At 44.2% G+C, this 21,633-nt stretch overlaps 1 protein-coding gene across 1 annotated transcript; it reads left to right on the top strand.

Moving 5' to 3' along the window:
* Positions 1-20,545: 20,545 nt before the first annotated feature.
* Positions 20,546-21,247, top strand: LOC115081950 (vomeronasal type-2 receptor 26-like; the record flags this gene model as incomplete). The annotated part of the gene is made up of 1 exon (XM_029586193.1): positions 20,546-21,247. A coding segment is annotated over exon 1 (702 nt), but the record flags the coding sequence as incomplete, so codon positions are not given.
* Positions 21,248-21,633: the final 386 nt, after the last annotated feature.

Raw genomic sequence — 21,633 nt, 5'->3', positions numbered from 1 at the left:
TACTTTTCTATTGCTAAAAAAGATAATTGTTCTTTTTTTTATGCTGTGCCTGCCAGGCAGTCAGGCTTTTTTTACTGCACTTTTTTTTTTATTGGACTCAAACTGTCTCTCCCACTGAGACAAACTGCCAGCAGTGGCATTTTGATGCTGATCTTACCCCTGGGGTAGGTTGCAGGCAGAGTTTGAGAGGTGTGGGTGGGAGATAGTGTGAGAGTTGCAGTGGCTGTCTGGGAGTTGGTATTTTCAAATAATAAGTAGCATTACTGTAGGAATTGGGCTTGCTGAGGCTTCCAGTGTTTTCTCTGGAGTTTCAATTTTTGTGCACACAGAGCAATCTCAGTTGTAGTGTACAGCAAGACACTACGTGTATGTATGTGTGTGTATGTATGGTTTTCTACAGTCACATATATTGGTACAGAGGTGTTCAGTCACCAATAAAGAAATACTCATTTTAATTGAAATCCCTAGTGGGCAGTGACATAAATCCATGATGTCAGGGAAAGGTAGATGTGGTTGAATGTTTGGCATTGGCAGAGGAGGCACTTCAAAAGGCAGTACCAGTCCCCCATTAAAGTTAAAAAGGGAGCTGTTCCAATCTAAAATCCTCTGGAGGGGCAGGCAGTTCCATCCAGAAAAATCTTAAATTTAAAGATGATGCACCGCCACCACCTATTTCTGACCCTGTTGTTTTTGAGGTGAGAGAAGTGGAAGCTAAGGCATCCAAGACAAAAGAGCGAGACCCAAAAGCAGCAATGCGACAGCAGAATGTAGTTAGCACTCTCGATGTAGTGCAGGCAGTGTTTGAATTGGATTCTGATGAAGAATCATCTTGATTAGGATTCTCTTCAACAGAAATGTAAGATTTAATAGCTAAAGAAGGTTTAAGAGGATTACTTAGTTCTGTCTTAGCCTCCACGTCAGTGATGGAGGGGAGAGATGAAACTTATGAGGAGGAGGAGGAAGAGCAGTAAGCGCAGGCACAGAGTGTGACTGATGTCCCTGGCATTGCTTCTCAGGGTGGACCCACTACATCAACTCCAGTGGCAGCATCCACCCCAAAGGCTATAGAGAAGGGATCACAAAATAAATCTGTGATCTGCAGCCACTTTAAAGTGATGGAGGTCCTACATTTTTCTCTTGTAATTACTGTGCCAGGGATATTAGCAGAAGCAAGAAAGTAGGATATCTAACTAATTTTGGCATGATGCATAATATGCAGAAGCAACACCCAACAGTACTCACATCTGGGGAAGGTGGCAGTACCAGTCAGCGGGCCCCTTTTTCCAGGCAGTGTAAAGTGGCTGAAAAGGAGCAGAGTTATCCCATGCCCTCAGCCCCTTCTAGCAGTCAGGTGGCAGGCCAGTAGCTCCCTGCCATTCATCAGAAGTGACAACCTACTGTGGAGGAAATGGGGTGGTGTTCGGTAACGCTATCCCGGGAAAGGAGGCAGGCAGCCTCAAAAGTTGTAACCAGGAGCATCGGGGAAATGATTACCCTTGATGACCAGCCCTTGCAGGTAGTGGATAATGTGGGTTTCAAGCATTTGCTGCAGGTCTTAGCTCCAAATTACAATGTCCCCTCCCGAACCACATTTAGCAAAAAGGTCATCCCCAGCCTGTACAACCAGTGTCACAGTCGCATCCAAGCACTGCTAGCTAAGGCAGAGGGGAGTGTGCATTTCACCTGCGATATCTGGACCACCATGAATGCTGCACACTCTTACCTCTCTGTGACAGCACACTGGTGGGACCTGGCTGAGGCAGGGGCAGGCAGCAGCTCTATTAGTGAATAAGTATCAGGGTGGAGGTGGGCTTTACTGCACACCCACCTGATGGACGAGGCCCATACCTCAGCCAATATTATAGCATGCATCAGACAGATGCTGGCAGGCTGGCAGCTACACCAGAGAGACAGGAATCTTCAGTCAGGGTTCTTTGTCACAGACAATGGTGCAAACATGGTAAAGGCAATATCCGATGGGGACTTTCGGAACATCCAATGTTTTACACACACTCTGTACCTGGTAGTGAAGTCAGTTCAGGGGTTGGATTCCAAGCACCAAGAGAATGAATACCTACATACATTAATACACAAGTGCAGGAAAATAGCATGGTTCTTCCACAGAAGTGTGAAGGCAGGGCAGGTTCTCCGACAAAAGCAGACTGATTTGGGGATGCCTCACAAGCATCTCATTCAAGACTTTGGCACCCAGTGGAATTCTACCTATATGATGCTGCAGAGGTTAGTGGAGCAGCAGACACCCCTTCATGAACTTTCTGTGGAAATGGACATAGATGTGCAGAGTCCCCTAGGGCATTATGATGGGTTAGTCATGAGTCAGCTGGTAAAAATTCTGCAGCCCTTCAAGGATGCCATGGAGGAGCTGAGTTCCTGCAGTGCCACCTTGACTGACATCATCCCTATAGTTAATATTTTGCAGGATATTTTGTAGGGCTTTAAATAGGAAGAGGGAATGACAGCAGAGGTGCTGTGTTGTCTGGATGTTTTGCATAAGCAGGTGCAAGAGAAATTAGGACCTTTAACAAAATATGACAGATCTATGCTCGCCACAGTCTGTGATCCCCATGTGAAAGGAAAACTCACCCTACAGTCCAATTGTCTTGCATTTGTGAAGACCATGCTGTTAGGAAAGGTCTGTGAATAGGAGCACCATAGGCAGAGACAGATTAGGCATGAAGCAGAGGAGGAAACAGCGGGTACTTCGGAGAGTAGTGCAAGCCCAAGCAGGAGCAGCACTCTGTCAGTGACAGCAGCTTGTACTTCTTCCTCCACTTCAGTACACTAAAGCCATGTTGCCTCTAAAAACTCATGTCTTCTGGCATGGGCTAGAGTGAAAGCAGCTGGCAAGACAGACTCTCAGGCCACCTAAGCAAAGGAGACACCAGCACAAATCTCAGTGACACAGTATCTAACAGAGCCCACATAGGACATAAAAACAGATCCGCTGGCATATTGGGCACACAAATCCACTGTCTGGCCACACCTAGCTAAAGTGGCTCAGCGATATCTGTCATGTCTACCAACCAGTTTGCCCAGTTAATGTGTATTTTCAATGACAGTGGATAATATGAGCTCTCATCGCTCAAGGATGGCACCAGAGTTGATTGAAATGCTAGTTTTTTTGAAAATATTTATGTATTTATTTATTTGGTTTTTTGTTGTTGCTGACTTTTCTATACTGTCATTAGAGCAATTCCTTCACAACGGTTCACAAGTGGCAAACAATATAAATCAGTATAAAAGAAATAAAAATAGATTAAGTGCCAAACATCTTACGTCACTTCAAGGGCCTGACCCCAAACGCTGTTCCTGTCTGTCCACTGTCTAGCCCTTAAGTCACTACAAGGGCCGGACCTCAACCACTGTGCCTGTCTGTCCAGCCCTTAATTCATTACAAGGGCCTGACCCCAAATGCTGTACCTGTCTGTACAGCCCTTACGTCACTACAAGGGCCTGACCCAAAATGCTGTGCCTGTCTGTCCACTGTCCAGCCCTTACATCACTACAAGGGCCTAACCTCAGCTGCTGTGCCTGTCTGTCCAGTCCTCAAGTCATTACAAGGGCCTGACCCCAACTGCTGTGCATGTCTGTCCAGCCCTTATGTCACTACAAGGGCCTGACCCCAACTGCTGTGCATGTCTGTCCAGCCCTTATGTCACTACAAGGGCCTTACCCCAACCGCTGTGCCTGTCTGTCCACTGTCTAGCCCTTATATTACTACAAGGGCCTGACCTCAACCGCTGTGCCTGTTTGTCCACTGTCCAGCCATTACATCACTACCGGAGGCTGACGTCAACTGCTGTGCCTGTCTGTTCAGCCCTTAAGTCACTACAAGGGCCTGACCCCAAATGATGTGCCTGTCTGTCCAGCCCTTATGTCACTACAAGGACCTGACCCCAAACACTGTGCCTGTCTATCCACTGTTCAGCCCTTACATCACTACAAGGTCCTGACCTCAATCGCTGTGCATCGAGGAAATAATTACCCTTGATGACCAGCCCCTGCAGGTAGTGAAGAATTTGGGTTTCAAGGTCTTAGCACCAAATTACAAAGTCCCCTCCAGAACCACATTTAGCAGTCATCCCCCGCCTCAATCAGAAGGACTTGGGCCCCTGAGCAGCATCGGGGAGGCGGTCTTCTGTATGCCACATTTCCCGTGCCTGCCAGATGGGCAGGGATTCGGTGCTGGGCTCTTTCCTTTTCACTTGCTGTTACTGAGGGAACCCTGGTTAGTTTCTTTTCCTCCGCTTAGTAATATGCTAAAATTCAGCGGGTCACCATGTCTAATCTGAGGTCGTAGTGGGAGAGGAAAAGGAGGAGGTGCCGGCTCCCTTTTCATGTTCTGTATGGGGAGGGAGTTGAGGCCTCGAAAGCTGTATTCTTCATCGATGCACAAGCCGAGTGATCCACCACTAAGTCGCAGGTCCAACCGTTTCTCGCCCCGCCTTGCGAAGTATGGCAGCAGTAATCAACTGAATGACAAAGAGCTGGAACAAGTTCATCTTCCGCACCGGTATATGTAGTGTATTTGGATTTTCAGAAGGCGTTTGACAAAGTCCCTCATGAGAGGCTTCTACGAAAACTAAAAAGTCATGGGATAGGAGGCTATGTCCTTTCGTGGATTACAAGCTGGTTAAAAGACAGGAAACAGAGAGTAGGATTAAAAGGTCAATTTTCTCAGTGGAAAAGGGTAAACAGTGGAGTGCCTCAGGGATCTGTACTTGGACCGGTGCTTTTCAATATATATATAAATGATCTGGAAAGGAATACGAGTGAGGTTATCAAATTTGAAGATGATACAAAATTATTCAGAGTAGTTAAATCACAAGCAGACTGTGATACATTGCAGGAGGACCTTGCAAGACTTGAAGATTGGGCATCCAAATGGCAGATGAAATTTAATGTGGGCAAGTGCAAGGTGTTGCATATAGGGAAAAATAACCGTTGCTGTAGTTACACGATGTTAGGTTCCATATTAGGAGCTACCACCCAGGAAAAAGATCTAGGCATCATAGTGGATAATACTTTAAAATCGTCAGCTCAGTGTGCTGCGGCAGTCAAAAAAGCAAATAGAATGTTAGGAATTATTAGAAAGGGAATGGTTAATAGAACGGAAAATGTCATAATGCCTCTATATCGCTCCATGGTGAGACCACACCTTGAATACTGCGTACAATTCTGGTCGCCGCATCTCAAAAAAGATATAGTTGTGATGGAGAAGGTACAGAGAAGGGCAACCAAAATGATAAAGGGGATGGAACAGCTTCCCTATGAGGAAAGGCTGAAGAGGTTAGGGCTGTTCAGCTTGGAGAAGAGATGGCTGAGGGAGGATATGATAGAGGTCTTTTAAAATCATGAGAGGTCTTGAACGAGTAGATTTGACTCGGTTATTTTCACTTTCGAATAATAGAAGGACTAGGGGGCATTCCATGAAGTTAGCAAGTAGCACATTTAAGACTAATCGGAGAAAATTCTTTTTCATTCAAGCACAATAAAGCTCTGGAATTTGTTGCCAGAGGATATGGTTAGTGCAGTTAGTGTAGCTGGGTTCCAAAAAGGTTTGGATAAGTTCTTGGAGGAGAAGTCCATTAACGGCTATTAATCAATTTTACTTAGGGAATAGCCACTGCTATTAATTGCATCAGTATCATGGGATTTTCTTAGTGTTTGGGTAATTACCAGGTTCTTGTGGCCTGGTTTTGGCCTCTGTTGGAAACAGGATGCTGGGCTTGATGGACCCTTGGTCTGACCCAGCATGGCAATTTCTTATGTTCTTATGTTCCTCGTGGTACCCTTCCGACAATTCAGCGGGTCGCCACATCTGATCTGAGGTCGTACTGGGAGAGGAAAAGGAGGTGGCACCAGCTCCCTTTCCACATTCTGTCTGGAGCTCGCCTATCTCTTAGAACCCACTGACCCATGTTGAACTGCTGTTTACATGGAATCCTTCTCCACTTTACCACACTTACCAAGGCTCGGGCCCCACTCTGGGGTGAACCCATTTCAGGGAGCCCTTTCCTGCACAAGGGAAAGGGAACTCTCCCCGGGTGTCGCCTATCTCTTAGAACCCACTGACCCATGTTGAACTGCTGTTCACATGGAAACCTCCTCCACTTTGCCACACTTAGAAGGCTCGTGCTCCACTCTGGGGGTGAACCCATTCCAGGGAGCCCTTTCCTGTGAAAAAGAAAGGGAATACTCCCCGGGTGTCGCCTCTCTCTTAGTACCCGCTGACCCATGTTGAACCTCTGTTCACATGGATACCTCCTCCACGTTGCAACACTTTCTGAGGCTCGTGCCCCACTCTCGGGGCCAACCCATTCCAGGGAGCCCTTTCCTGCACAAAGGAAGGGAACTCTCCCCAGGGCTCTTGTTTGAATATTTGCCACTAACTCCAAGATCTGCACCCACAGCAGCTCCACCCCACCCAGGCATAGTTCATCGTCTTTCAGGTCCTAGCATGCATGTTAGACTCCTTGGTCCATGTTTCAAGACAGATCAGGTGGACAGTACACCCCGGTTGACAGTCGCGCCCCATGCAGGGGGTCCCATCCCTCATCGCCCCACTCCCCTTGCTAGGGGGAGGGGGGTTCTGGAGGAGGGCGCAGCGGCGGTCATCTCTCTCGGCCCCTGGGGAAATGGAAAAGCTGCTGCTGGGGGGGGGTTATAACAAGCTCCACCAGAGCAGCGAGCCCCCTGCCCCCACACGAGGCCTTCCCAGCTGAGCCAGAGCTGGCTGCGGTGCACCGCCATGGAGGAAATGTGCCCTGCGGAGGCAGGGGCCATGTGGGAGGCGTTCCCCACCCAAGAGGGATCCACCGCCCCAGTCAGACCAAACTCTTAGTGGTTTCATGCCCTCTTGAATTCAAATATTTTTTCTAATTCATCCAATCAATGCTCTCAGTGCTCTGTGATGCTTTTCCTGCTGTATTTCTACCTTAAGCAAGCATAGCACAGTGCACTTTCTTCTTGGCTTCTGTCTGAGAAGGTTGTTTGCTGTTTGAGCTCTCTCTCTCTGAGTGTCTCAAATCTTTATTCAATTCCTATTGCTAGTTTGCTACAATAAATTTTCTATTGCTGAAAAAGATATTTATTCTTTTTTGCTGCTGTGCCTGCCAGGCAACCAGGCTTTTTTTTACTGCACTCGTTTTTTATTGAACTACTTGTTGACTATCAGTCTCGTGCCGGTATTTAGCCTTAGATGGAGTTTACCACCCACTTTTGGCTGCATTCACAAACAACCCGACTCTGAGAAGACCTGGTCCCGGCGCACCAGGGGTGACTACTACCGGCCTAACACCATCCACAGGCTGAGCCTCGTCTTGTCTTGCCTCCCTGTCTTTACCCTATCAAAATCCCAGGGACCAGACTACCTCTGCTCTGCCAGCCTGTCTTGCCCCTATCAGCTTTCTGCCACTCTGCCTTGCTGCCATACACCAGATGACTCACTCTACTCCTTGTGGTGTTCTTGCCACTCTCATGGTTCCTCAGTGTGTTGGTGCTAGTCTATCTGCTTGCTGTGTTCCCCCTTCATTGTGCTGTTGGATATTGATGCCACTTGTCTTGCCACTTTGCCTGTCGTGCTGCCTTCGAGGGTTCATGCATCTGTTATCGGTGCTCTCTTTTGAAGCTGTGGTGTGTTTTTGACATTCTCACTGCTGCTTTGTGCCTCTGTTAAAGCACTCTTGCCACTTCTGGTACCCCTTTGCACCTTTACAGTGCCTTAGGCTATTCATGCCACTTTGGTGCCACTTTGCCACAGTCTAAGTACCTTGGAGCTCTTTTCTCATTCTGATGATTGCTCCCCAGAAGTTTCATCAGAATTGATAAGAAAACCCCAATTTTGCAGCCAAAAATAGGCTGCAAATACTTCCCCCATTGACTTTAATGGCAAAACGAAAAATGAATGAAACTAATAAACAAATTGGTTTTCCCCCCCTATGAAACTAATGAAATGAATTTGGGTACCAGTGAAACGAAAAATGAAGCAAAATTATTTTTTTCCTTCTGCACATCCCTAGGAAATATAATAAAGGTATAATGTACAGGAGGTAGGCCTCTTCTTTTTACAGAAAGGGTGGTAGACATGGTCAGCTTCTGAGGTGGAGGTAAGGAGGGGACAATATCTCAATACAACAAAACTTGGAAAAAGCACAGGATCTCTGAGGGAGAAGGGACTATGGCATGATTAGGCAGACTTGATGGGCCATATTCTCTTTTTCTGTCGTCATGCTCTGAGTGAACTGGGACTGAATTGAACTTGTTGGTTCAGATGTGCTGGTTACTATAGAAATTACAATTAATGGAGGTCCTAGAGTAAAGATACTGCATTTTCATATTGTGCATGCAAACTCACTTGCAGATACTTTACCCTAATTTTGCTGGATTCTAAAATGTATCCCTTAGCAAGACTCTGTATATCAGTTTTCAACGATGTAGTTCACTCCCTCCCTTGCCCCACTTCAGTAACACTTGTGTCATTGTGTTCTGCTTTCTGATCACATTTAATTCTAGTCAAAATATTTCACATATTTGACTATAACTTGTTTTGTGATTGTGTTATTATTAATCATAACTACAAATGGATGTGCACTTTTTTAGGCTCCTCCCTCTGTGTGCTCTGAGAGTTGTCTACCTGGCTACAGGAAAGTCCCTCAAGAGGGCCGCCCGAAATGCTGTTACAACTGTATTCTCTGTGCCATTGGACAGTTCTCTAATCAATCTGGTGGGTGACAAAACTAAACAACTAAATGTATATGTTTCAATTTATTATATTCTAACCCCATGGTCAAAAAGTAAATCCTTTTCCAAGTTATTGTTTTGAAACATGGAAACATAGAAAGTGATGGCAGAAAAAGACCTTATGGCCCATCTAGTCTGCCCAGCAAATTATTAGTTTCCCATACTTATCAGTTCCTCAGATTGCTAATGTCAGGGCTCTTGTTGGTTACTGTTTGAGTCCAATTTCCTTCTCCCACTGTGGTTGAATCAGAGAGCAATGTGCAATATTGAAGTTGCATCAGAAGACTGGTATCAGGCTTTTGATTAAGGGTAGTAACCGCCGAATCAAGCAAATTACCCCCATGCTCTTGTTGGTTACTGTTTGGGTTCAATTTCCTTACTCCCCCCCCCCCCCCCCCCCCCCCGCATTTGAAGCAGAGAGCAATATTGGAATTGCACCAGAATTGTAGTATCAGGCTTTTTTGGTCAAGGGAGGTAACTGCTGCATCATGCAAGTTACCCCCACCAAGCAAGTTACCCCCATGCTTATGTGCTTTACCAGACCGCACAGTTCAATATCTTTGTTGGTTGTTGTCTGAATCCAATTCCTCTTTTCCTCTTCTTCCCCTGCCATTGAAGCAGTGAGCAATGATGGAGTCGCATCACAGTTTGAAGGCTATTTGTTAAGGTTAGTAACCACTAAGGGTGTGCATTCGGATTGACCGCATTAGTAAAACGCAACTCATATTTTTTTTTTACTTAAAAAATTGATTCGACATAAACGATCGGATTTCCCACATATCGAACATAGATATGTTCGATATGTGGGAAATCGCGATTGTTGAGCCAAAATAAAAATATAAACCCCCTCACCCTCCTTAATCCCCCCCCCCCCCGACTTACCACAACTCCCTGGTGATGGAGCGAGGAGTGAGGACGCCATTTCTGCAATTCTTGGCGAGAAGCATGTGACGTCGGCGGCACATCGAGTGACGCCGGCGTCACTTGATTCCCGGCGAGTTCGCGCCGGACGGCTCGTTCGGCCCAAAAAGAACTTTTGGCCAGCTTGGGGGGGTCAGGAGGCCCCCCCAAGCTGGCCAAAAGTTCTTTTTGGGCCGAACGAGCCGTCCGGCGCGAACGAGCCGGGAATCACGTGACGCCGCGTCACTCGACGTGCCACCGACGTCACATGCTTCTCGCCAAGGATTGCAGAAATGACGTCCTCACTCCTCGCTCGATCACCAGGGAGTTGTGGTAAGTCTGGGGGGGGGATTAAGGAGGGTGAGGGGGTTTAAATTTTTTTTTTGCACATATGTACATATACCCACTCATTGGATTTTTTTTATGTCCATATTGGCCGCAAGTGGGACCCCCTTTCGGACATAAAAAATATGAACATAAAATTTTGCTCTGCACATCCCTAGTAACCACCACACTAACAAGTTACCCCCATGTGACAGCTTATTTGTTAAGGGTAAAATCCACCACACCAGCAAGATACCCCCATGCCTTACTTCATTCCTTCCCCCTTGTCTTTAGGGATCCACAGTGTATATCCCATGCCCTTTTGAAATCTTGCATCATTTTTTGTCTTCACCACCTCCTCCAGCAGTTCACCACCCTCTCCATGAAGAAATATGTCCTGATATTGATTCAGAGTCATCTTTCTTGGAGTTTCATTTCATGACCCATAGTTCTATTGGATTCTTTCCAGCCGAAAAGGTTTGTTGTTGATCGTGCATCATTGAAACCTTTCAAAAATCTGAAGGTCTGTATCATATCTCCTCTGCTCTCCCTCTCTCCCAGGGTATATATATTTAGGTCCTTCAACCTCTCCTCATAATTCATATGATAGAGACCTCTCACCATTTTGGTCACACTTCTCTGGACTGCTTCAACTTGTCTCTGTCCCTTTTGAGATACGATCTCCAGAACTGAACATAGTACACCAGGTGAGGCCTCACCCAGGACCTGTACAAAGGGATTATTATTCACTTTGTCTTACTAGATATTCCTCTCTCTATATGCAGCCCAGCATTTGTCTAGCTTTAGCTATCACCTTGTCATATTGCTTTGCCATCTTTGGATCGCTATACACTATTATCCCAAGGCCTCTCTTCTGTTCTGTGCACAGCAGCGCTTCACACCCCCCCCCCCCCCCCCCCCCATCACATACAGTTCCTTCAGAATACCACATCCCAGGTACATGACTCTACACTTCTTGGCATTAAATCCCAGTTGCCATATCTTTGACCACTCTTCAAGCTTTCTTAAATCATGTCTCATTCTCTCCACTCCTTCTGGCATGTTCACTCGGTTGCAGATCTTAGTATCATTATTTATTGTTATTTATTGTTATTTATGTTTTATATATAGAAACCATTGTGATGGCCAGTCTGAATGAGGATATATAAGAGCATAATAAATAAATAAATACAATAAATCATCCACAAAGAGACAAACTTTACCTACTATCCCTTCCACAATGTTGCTCACAAAGACGATGAACAGACCTGGTCCCAACACCAGTCCCTTCAATACTCCACTTAACGTTATCTCTTCAGAGTAGGTTCCATTTACCATCACACTTCTACCCAACCAGTTTGTAATCCATACCACCACTTTAGCGCTCACTCCCAAACTTCTCATTTTATTCGTGAGCCTTCTATGTGGGACTGTATCAAAGGCTTTATAAAATCCAAGTAAATCATATCAAGTGCTCTTCCTTGACCCAGTTCACTAGTCACTCAATCAAAGAAATCAATCAGATTTGTCTGACAGGATCTTCCCCTGTTGAATTTGTGCTGTTGTGGATTGAGCAAACCACCAGATTGTAAGTAGTTCACTATCCTTTCTTTCAGCAGAGTCTCCATTAATTTTCCCACCACCAAGATGAGGCTAATTGACCTGTAATTTTCAGCCTCCTCTCTGCTCCCACTCTTGTGAAGCAGGACTACAACTGATCTTCTCCAATCAATCAGCACCAATCTTGTTTCCAGGGTTCTATTGAATTAGGTCACTCAGCGGAAACCCCCCCCCCCCCCCCAGCACATCTCTTAGCTCCCTCAGTATCCTCAGATGAATCTCATCAGGCCCCATGGCTTTGTCCATTTTCAGTTTTCCTAGCTCTTCCCATACATTCTCTTCATAAATGATGTTTCATTAAATCCACTCCCATCCACAACTTTATTAATCAGTGACATCCTTCTTCAGGGTCTTCCTTAGTGAACACCGAACTGAAGTATTTGCTTAATATTTCCACCTTTTCTTGGTCTCTTTCTGCATATTGATCCTTTTCACCATTCAGCTTCACTATACCACTTTGGACCACTCTCTATAACTTTTGAGGGAACCCAGTCACAGAGATCTCTGGTCAGCCTTTACCAGTTAAGGATTCACTGAATTCCACTGCAAGACCTGATCAACCACTGACTATACCGCTGTCCCCTCATTCCCAACTTACAAGTAGCAAACAGCAACCCAGGAACAAATTTATTACTGAGGACTCTGGTAGAGTAAGACCTGCAATGAGGAGACAAACACCCTCTCAAGTGACTCAAATATAAAATGTCTTCTGTGTACTGCATAATGAAGAAGCTAAAGTGATGGAGATTGAAGAGGCCCAGTGCATGCAAAAATTCCAGAGTACAAACAATAACCATCAGAGCAAGCTCATTGTGCTGGGAAACTCATTCATCAGAGGCACTACTTTGGGAACTCTTTTCAAGGCACTACTTTGGGAACTCTTTTCAAGGGGAACACTATAGTTAAAAGCTTTCTGGGATCATTAGAAATGCTATTCAAATAGTCAATGTGGTCAAATAAGAAGGCGATGACTAAGTAGTTGATATTATCATCAATCTGGGAACCAATGACCTTGCTAGAAACAGCATCTAAGTAGTGCAGAGAAACTTCAATCTCTGGAGAAGCAGATTAGTCACATGGCAAAGACTATTGCCATTTTAGAATTCTTACCTTTTCATGGAAAGGGGAAAGAGAGACCAAACAATATAAATAAATTCAGTACATAGCTCAAAACTTGGTGCAAGGAATAACGTTTTGGATATATTGGAGGCTCTAGCAATTTATGGAATAGAAAGGGACTCTATGTCAAAGATGGCTTACATCTGTCTGTGGCAGGAAAAAGGATACTAAGGGATAAATTCAAATCCTATGCCATAAGGCATTTAAACTAATTGGTGGGGTGGCAGGAGGACAGTGGAGCATCACTCCCCCCCCCCCCCCCCAACAGCAACAACAAAATCAAACACAAAAACAAAAGGATGAAAGGGATAACAAAAGTCAGCTGAATAAGGCAAAAAACAAGTCCAAGAAAAGCAGTAAACAAAACAAGAGAGAGATGAAGAAAGTAATCAGGAAAGCAAAATACTGGGTAGTATAGACAATGGGGTGAATTTTCAAAGAGTAACGCATGTAAAGCCTGGCACATGCATGCACAAGAAACCTGTACTTCTGTAATTGTTATTTTACAAAAACTGAAATTGCATGCATGCTTTATGTTTCATGCACACATATATGCATGTAAAAAATTGGCAGTCTAGGGCAGGGCCAAAGATTACAAGTATAGGCCTGGATTTATCAAAATGTGATAGCAAAAGCGGTGTGGTTTATTATAAGAATTACCTATGTGAGAAGCTAAGTTACTGCAAATTGTGATAATGATTTGAGGCATTGTGATAAGTGGCAGGCCTGTTGTATTTCATGCATGCAAGCACTGAGAGAAAGAAAGAGAGTGAATGAGTGAGAGCAAGAGTGAGAGAACCTAGCCATAATGCCAGCTCCTTAGATAGGTATTTGTATCCCTATGGGAGGCCCACCTAGTAACTCGATGTGAGGTTTAGGTATTAGTGTAGGGGTTTAGGGGCCACTTTGACTTTCAATGTGAGACGTACGAACAGAACAGTGGTCTCTTGTAGGGATGTGAATAGTTTTTTAATGATTTAAATTATCGTCTGATAATTTTAAAATAGTCATTAATCAGTAAGGGACTCGATACAATAGGAATTCCCTCGATTTATCGTGAAAAATCGTTAAATCGAGTACGGGAATTATTGGGGGGGAGGGCGGGAAAACCATCATACCAAAACAACCCCTAAACCCACCCCGACCCTTTAAAACCAATCCTTTACCCTCCCCCACCCTCCCGAACCCCCCCCCCCAAAATGTTAAATTACCTGGTGGTCCAGTGGGGGGGGGTCCCGGCGCGATCTCCCACTCTCGGGCCATCGGCGCCATTTTGGCTACCACTGATAAAAATGGCGCCAATGGCCCGATAAAAAAAACCCACCCCGACCCTTTACAAATTACCCCTTTGCTTCTCTCACCCTCCCGACCCCCCAAAAAACCTTTTACATGTACCTGGTGGTCTAGCAACAACATATACATTTAGTTGTTTAGTTTTGTCACCCACCAGATTGATTAGAGAACTGTCCAATGGCACAGAGAATACAGTTGTAACAGCATTTCGGGCGGCCCTCTTGAGGGACTTTCCTGTAGCCAGGTAGACAACTCTCAGAGCACACAGAGGGAGGAGCCTAAAAAAGTGCACATCCATTTGTAGTTATGATTAATAATAACTGATTTGTATGATTAATAATAACATTCCTTCAATCATACCCTCGGTGCTGGACTGGTTTCAAAATGGCGCCGATCGCCTTTGCCCTCACTATGTCACAGGGAGCGACCGTCGCTCCCTGTGACAAAGTGAGGGCAAAGGCGATTGACTGCCAGTATGGCGCCGATCGCCTTTGCCCTCATTATGTCACAGGGAGCGACGGTCGCTCCCTGTGACATAGTGAGGGCAAAGGCGATCAGCGCCATTTTGAAACCAGTCCAGCACCGGCACCGAGGGTATGATTGAAGGGATGGCTCCTGGACCCCCCACTAGACCACTAGGTACATGTAAAAGGTTTTTTGGGGGGTCGGGAGGGTGGGAGAAGCAAAGGGGTAATTTGTAAAGGGTCGGGGTGTTTTTTTTTTTATCGGGCCATTGGTGCCATTTTTATCAGTGGTAGCCAAAATGGCGCCGATGGCCCGAGAGCGTGAGATCACGCGGGGACTCCCCCCCACCACTGGACCACCAGGTAATTTAACATTTTGGGGGGTTCGGGAGGGTGGTAGAGCAATGGGGTCATTTGTAAAGGGTCGGGGTGGGTTTTTTTTTATCTGCCTTCGTCTCACCCTCTGGACGCTAAACCCTCAAACCTCCTGCTCTCCATCCCCAACACTATTTCAAAAGTTTTAGCAGACATAATTAATTGCTCCTTGATACAAGGGATGGTACCTGACCAACTTAAACTAGCCATTCTCAAACCCTTACTAAAAAAAAACCCAACCTTCCAACATCCGATCCTGCAAACTTCCGACCTATAGCTAACTTACCACTGATTTCCAAAATTATGGAAAAAATAGTAAATAAACAACTTTCAGAATACCTGGAGGAGAACAACATCCTTTCCCCTTTCCAATTTGGATTTCGCAAAACTCGAAATACTGAGTCCCTTCTAACATCACTAGCGGATACCATTCTCTTAAACCTAGAGAAGAAACAGCCATACCTACTAGAGATGTGCTTCGTTTTTTTCTACCGGGTCGTTTTTCGGTTCGAATACTTCGTGGTATAATTCGGGTCTTCTCGTTTCGTTTTCGGGTCGTTTGCCCGAAAACGAAATGAGAAACCCGAAACCGGACCGAAAAATGAATCGGTAACGAAGCGAAAAAAAAACCCACCCCAAGCATTTAAAAACATTTTCGTACATATATAACAACCCCCCCCCCCCCCGATCCCTCCCCAAGACTTACGACGATCCCTGGTGGTCCAGCGGGGTCCCGGCTTCCATGTGCCCTCCGTGCCAGTGCAAGCCGCGCGCCTCAAAATGGTGCCGAATAGCCCGAACTACCATGTCACAGGGGCTTTCGGCGCTATTGGTCAGCCCCTGTCACATGGCCATCGGCGCCATCTTGTGCTCCTATCATGTGACAGGAGCTGACCAATGGCGCCGAAAGCCTCTGTGACATAGTATGGGCAAAGGCTATCGGCGCCATTTTGGTTACTGGCAGCCGACAACGAAATCGTTCTCCGACCCTTGCTTGGCCCCCAGGGATTATTGGCAAGCCTGGGGGGGGTCAGGAGGGGGCTCCTGACCCCCCAAGGCTTGCCAATAATCCCTGGGGGCCAAGCAAGGGTCGGAGAGCGATTTCGTTGTCGGCTGCCAGTAACCAAAATGGCGCCGATAGCCTTTGCCCATACTATGTCACAGAGGCTTTCGGCGCCATTGGTCAGCTCCTGTCACATGATAGGAGCACAAGATGGCGCCGATGGCCATGTGACAGGGGCTGACCAATAGCGCCGAAAGCCCCTGTGACATGGTAGTTCGGGCTATTCGGCACCATTTTGAGGCGCGCGGCTTGCACTGGCACGGAGGGCACATGGAAGCCGGGACCCCGCTGGACCACCAGGGATCGTCGTAAGTCTTGGGGAGGGATCGGGATGGGGGGGGGGTGGTGCAAACGAAATTTCCACCGAAAGTCGGGGGGAAATTTTGTTTCCGGTTTCGGGGCCTCCGAAACACCGCCGTTTATTTCGTGTTTCGGGGCCTCCGAAACACGAACGAATTAGGAAATTTCGGTAAATTTCCTAAATAGGGCGAAAAACGAACCACATCTCTAATACCTACTAGTTCTACTGGACTTATCTGCGGCATTTGACACGGTAAATCATTCCATTCTTCTCCAGCGTCTAGCTGACATTGGTATCAAAGGAGTGGCTCACAGCTGGTTTAAATCCTTTCTGGACAATAGATTTTACAAAGTGAAGATTAACAATAAGGTTTCTCACCCCATCAGATCAAACTTAGGAGTTCCACAAGGCTCAGCCCTCTCTCCTACATTGTTTAACATCTACCTGCTTCCTCTCTGCCAATTACTTTCCAACTTAAAATTAACTTTCTATCTTTATGCCGATGATGTCCAGATACTTCTACCGATCACTGACTCTCTTCACAAAACCTGGTCCCACTGGAACACCTGTCTTCAATCAATTAACAACCTACCTACCAGTCTTAACTTGATCCTCAATACAAATAAGACAGAGATTCTCATTATTTCTGCTGATGAAAACCAGGATCTCTTCAACCCCTTAAATGCAACACAATCACCCACAACTAATATTAACCACTCCTCCTATGTCAGAGATTTAGGAGTTCAACTGGACAACCAATTCAATCTTAAATCATTTGTCCAAAACACTACAAAAGAATGTATCTTTAAATTACAAGTATTAAAAAAACTTAAACCTCTCCTTCACTTTCGAGATTTCCGACTTATGCTGCAGTCCATAATCCTTACCAAATTAGACTATTGCAATTCCCTCTTATTTGGTCTCCCTGCAATAACAATAAAACCTCTGCAGATGGTACAGAATACTGCAGCGAGATTACTTACCAACTCAAACAAAAGAGATCATATGTCTCCTATTCTGCTGTCTCTGCACTGGTTACCTATCAAAGCCAGGATATTGTTCAAAGTACTCATGATGATACATAAAGACATTTACAACACTGCCCCTCTCAAACTATGCTATCAATTCCGTGCTCACTCCTCTGAAAGACCAATCAGAAGAGCTTACAAAGGCTCTCTGCAAGTCCCCTATACTAAATCCTCTCTAAGCAAAAGAGCGTTATCTACATCTGGGCCGACTCTTTGGAACACTCTCCCTCCTGACCTCCTTCAAGAACAGTGTCTCATAACCTTCAAGAAAGACTTAAAAACTTGGCTGTTCAAACAAACTTTCCCTGAAAACCCAGGTTCTCCTTGATGCAGGTCCCAAAACATGAATGCAAGACCTATGACAAACTTTTAGTGGACTTTCTGAACTCTCTCTTCACAGCCCCTTAGGACACTCTCTAGTTTTAGATAATGTACTATATATATATTGTCACTTTATTCATTTTATTTTATTTTATTATTTATACACAATTTTATTTTATTTTCGCTCTCGGTTTTCTATTGTTCCTTGATTCCAATTGTTTCAAATGTTCAATTGTTAATGTTCATTGTTCAATGTATCGCCTCCTAGAGAAAGTTTTGTTCCATTGTAAACCTGTGTGATCTATATTCTTTATAGGAATATCGGTATATAAAAATTCAAAATAAATAAATAATAAATAAATCTGCCCCGGCCTCACTAAAAAATTAACGATGTGAATTGGAATTGGAACCGATTCCAATTCACATCTCTAACGATCCGATTTTTTTCTCCCTCCATCCGAACCTGATCGTTAAAACGATCTGGCACACGATTCACATCTCTAGTCTCTTGTGAAGATTTGATGACCTACGGAGAGAGGAAACTCGCTCCAAGATGATATTTGTGCGAGGTTCTCTCCACCTAGCTTGATATTACCCAGGTAGAGTGTCCATCAAGCTAGGTGGAGAGAACCTTGCAAAAATATCATCTTGGAGTGAGTTTCTTCTCTCCGAAGGCCATCAAATCTTCACAAGAGACCACTGTTCTGTTCATACGTGTCACGTAGAATGTCAAAGTGGCCCCTAACCCCCTACACTAATACCTAACCCTCACCTCAAGTTACTAGGTGGGCCTCCCATAGGGATACAAATACATATCTAGGGAGATAACATCATGGCTAGGTATGCTCTCTCTCTCTCTCTCTCTTTCTCTCTCTCTCAAACAGGCCCTTCAAGAGGCTTAACACTACTAAAAAAGGTGTAATTAAGCTATACAATAGCACTTTACAGTTTGATAAATCCTCCTCTTTTTCAGATTTGCATCACACCATACAATATGGTGCTATTACATGCATTAATGGGGCTTTTCACATGCGATAAGCCCTTAATGCATGTTAAAACACCTTAGTGCATTTTGATAAATGACCCCCATAAGTTGCTATTTTAAAAGAGAATTGCACGTGCACATTTGGCAACTTATGGGGTAATTTTCAAAAGGATTTACATGATTAAAACTGGATTTTACACATGTAAATGAACTTTACCCATATAAGCGGGCTTTTGAAAATTACTACAATATATGCCATTGAATTGTCCATAGGATATTTATATGAAAGTGCACTTTACATGCATAAATGGCTTTTTAAAATCACTGAGAGTATGTTACATTTACATGTGTAACTCCTTTTTAAATAGCCTTTTATTTGTGTAATTTTACACCTGCTAATTATCTGGCATAATTGATATTAGATTTGATAATTGTGCATTATTGTTTGGGTGAACTGAGGAGAGTTCAGGTTAAAAACCAGGATGGTCATAATGATCTGGAGAAGGACTGGGTGAACTGGTGAAGTAATTGATAAACTGGTTAATTTCAATTATGCAAGCATCTTTTAAAATATACATTCCATGAAGTTAGCAAGTAGTACATTGTGGTTAGTGCAGTTACTGTACCTAGGTTTAAAAAAGGTTTGGATAAGTTCTTAGAGAAGAAGTCCATTAATGTTATAGGGTAAAAATATGTGTATTTTATGATCTGTACCTTTATGATATGCGCAGGATATAAAATGCTATAGTAGATCCTCGTTTGGCCATATATGCATGCATATGCTGCCATGTGTAGTTGTTTGAATGTTACCCTCCTTGGATGGATTGACATGAAAAAGTCTGGATAATAAATCCAGTCAGAAATATAGGGCTGGGTTAAAGTGGGGTGCAACCATCGGCAATCCTCCCCACCATTCACCCTGGCCCAAATCCCCCCCCCCCCCACTTCCAAGCTGCGGCACCAGCTCCATAGCAGCAGCATCAGTTGCCTACATTAGCTATGCCTAAATCTGGACCTTACTAAAAATGTGATATCAAAACAAGTCTGTTTTTTTGGGAGGGTTAGCTATGATGAATCATATGGGTGGACAAATATGAAACAGCAAATAACTATCTATCAACATTTAGATATGTATGATCTCTAACTGAATGGTAGTCTGTTCAATACTCACTGTGCTGAGATGGGCAAGAAGATGGGATTGGACTGGGAATAAAACCACACATACACATAAAATCACTGAAGTCCATATATAAAAGCCATTTAGATGGATAACTCAAAAGTGTAGTGTAAAAGTATGCTTTCAGCCTTATTACCTACGCATCACTGGTCATAGCCTAAGTTACTCTGCAAGTGGCCATGAGCCCAGAAAACAGTGATCCCAGCATAGAGAAAACAGGGACAACTTTTGGAGACAAAGGGTGGGTGGGAAGGTGTCAGCTAGGGATAGGGAAGGGGAGGGGGTAACAATAAGGGAGAAGCAGTAAATTTTCAAAAAACAGCAGGGAAGGAGAGGGAAGGCCCTGGTCAGTGGCAATTGTACTATGGAGCTGGAAAAGCTTTATTTAGCTTTGGGAATCTTCTCTCTGACGTGGGGGAGAGAGGAGGTATCAACATGTGGTAGTAGCAGTGTGGGCATCGGGCTGGGAGGCCTGCATCTTGCTGTTTTTCTTTTAAGATGTGCTATCTATGAAGATATCCAGGTAAATAGTGAATTATCCAGCCATATGTAGCCAGATAGCTTTAAGTACAACCATTCATATTCAACCCATGGCCAGTTAGAGTTGAATTTATCCTCTAAATGGTCTACTGAATATTGGCCTCACTGATAATAGGATTCTGTCTTTATGGTGTGAGCACTTAATCTTTGATTTGGAAATCATTACTGTCCAAAAAAAAAGTCATTTTTTTTTTCTGCATTAGAAATGAAAAGAGGTATTATGAAAGGTGAAAATAAAACAACTCTAATTTTATGCATTAATCTCAGCAGATATGGACAATTGTTTGACCTGTCCAGATGATCAGTGGCCTAACGAAGAAAGGATTGCCTGCCTCCCCAAAGCGCTAGAATTTCTGTCTTACGATGATCCTATGGGAGCAATTCTGGCTTCAGTTTCTGTATGTCTCTTTGGCATAGCCGCGTTAATTTTGGGAATCTTTATACAATACAGGGACACAGCCATCGTGAAAGCCAACAACAGAAACCTCAGCTACATTCTTCTGATCTCTATAATGTTCTGTTTCCTCTCCTCACTGATGTTCATCGGCCCTCCTGGGAAGATAATCTGTTTGTTCCAACAAACCTCATTTGGGATCATCTTTTCTATTGCTATTTCCTGCATCCTAGCCAAAACTGTCATGGTTGTTATTGCTTTCAAATCCAAAAATCCAGGCAGCAAGTGGAGCAAGTGGATGACATCCAGAGTTTCTAATTCTATCGTCCTCCTTGGCTCACTAATTCAAGTCTTGATCTGTTTTGCCTGGCTAATTTATTCTCCCCCTTTTCAGAATTTCAATTCAAACTCTGAATCTGGTAAAATAATCATTGAATGTGATGAAGGGTCAATAATTGCATTCTGTTTTGTCTTAGGCTACATGGGACTTCTAGCTATTGTGAACTTCATTGTAGCTTTTCTGGCCAGATCATTACCCGACAGCTTTAATGAGGCCAAGTTTATCACTTTCAGCATGCTGGTATTCTGCAGTGTCTGGGTATCATTCATTCCAGCGTACCTGAGCACCAAAGGCAAATATATGGTAGCTGTGGAGATATTTGCCATTTTAGCTTCCAGCACTGGACTACTGGGATGTATATTTATTCCAAAATGTTACACTATTCTGCTGAGACCTCAACTTAACAATAAAGAACAGTTATTGTGGAAATCAGTTTACAAGAGAACCAAATAAGTTCATATTAAATAGTTTATTTATTTATTTAATCGTTTTTATATACCGAAGTTTAGCTAGAGGCCTTCACTCCGGTTTACATTTGAAACAACGTAATACATGTGTAGAAATCATGAAAGTCATTACAATAAACTGTTCGAACCGAAAATACATCTAACGAAAAGAATGGTAAT

The sequence above is a fragment of the Rhinatrema bivittatum genome, unplaced genomic scaffold, assembly GCF_901001135.1.
Source record: "Rhinatrema bivittatum unplaced genomic scaffold, aRhiBiv1.1, whole genome shotgun sequence".
Classification (NCBI taxonomy): Eukaryota; Metazoa; Chordata; class Amphibia; order Gymnophiona; family Rhinatrematidae; genus Rhinatrema; species Rhinatrema bivittatum.
This window is presented reverse-complemented; position numbering and strand designations above follow the sequence as displayed.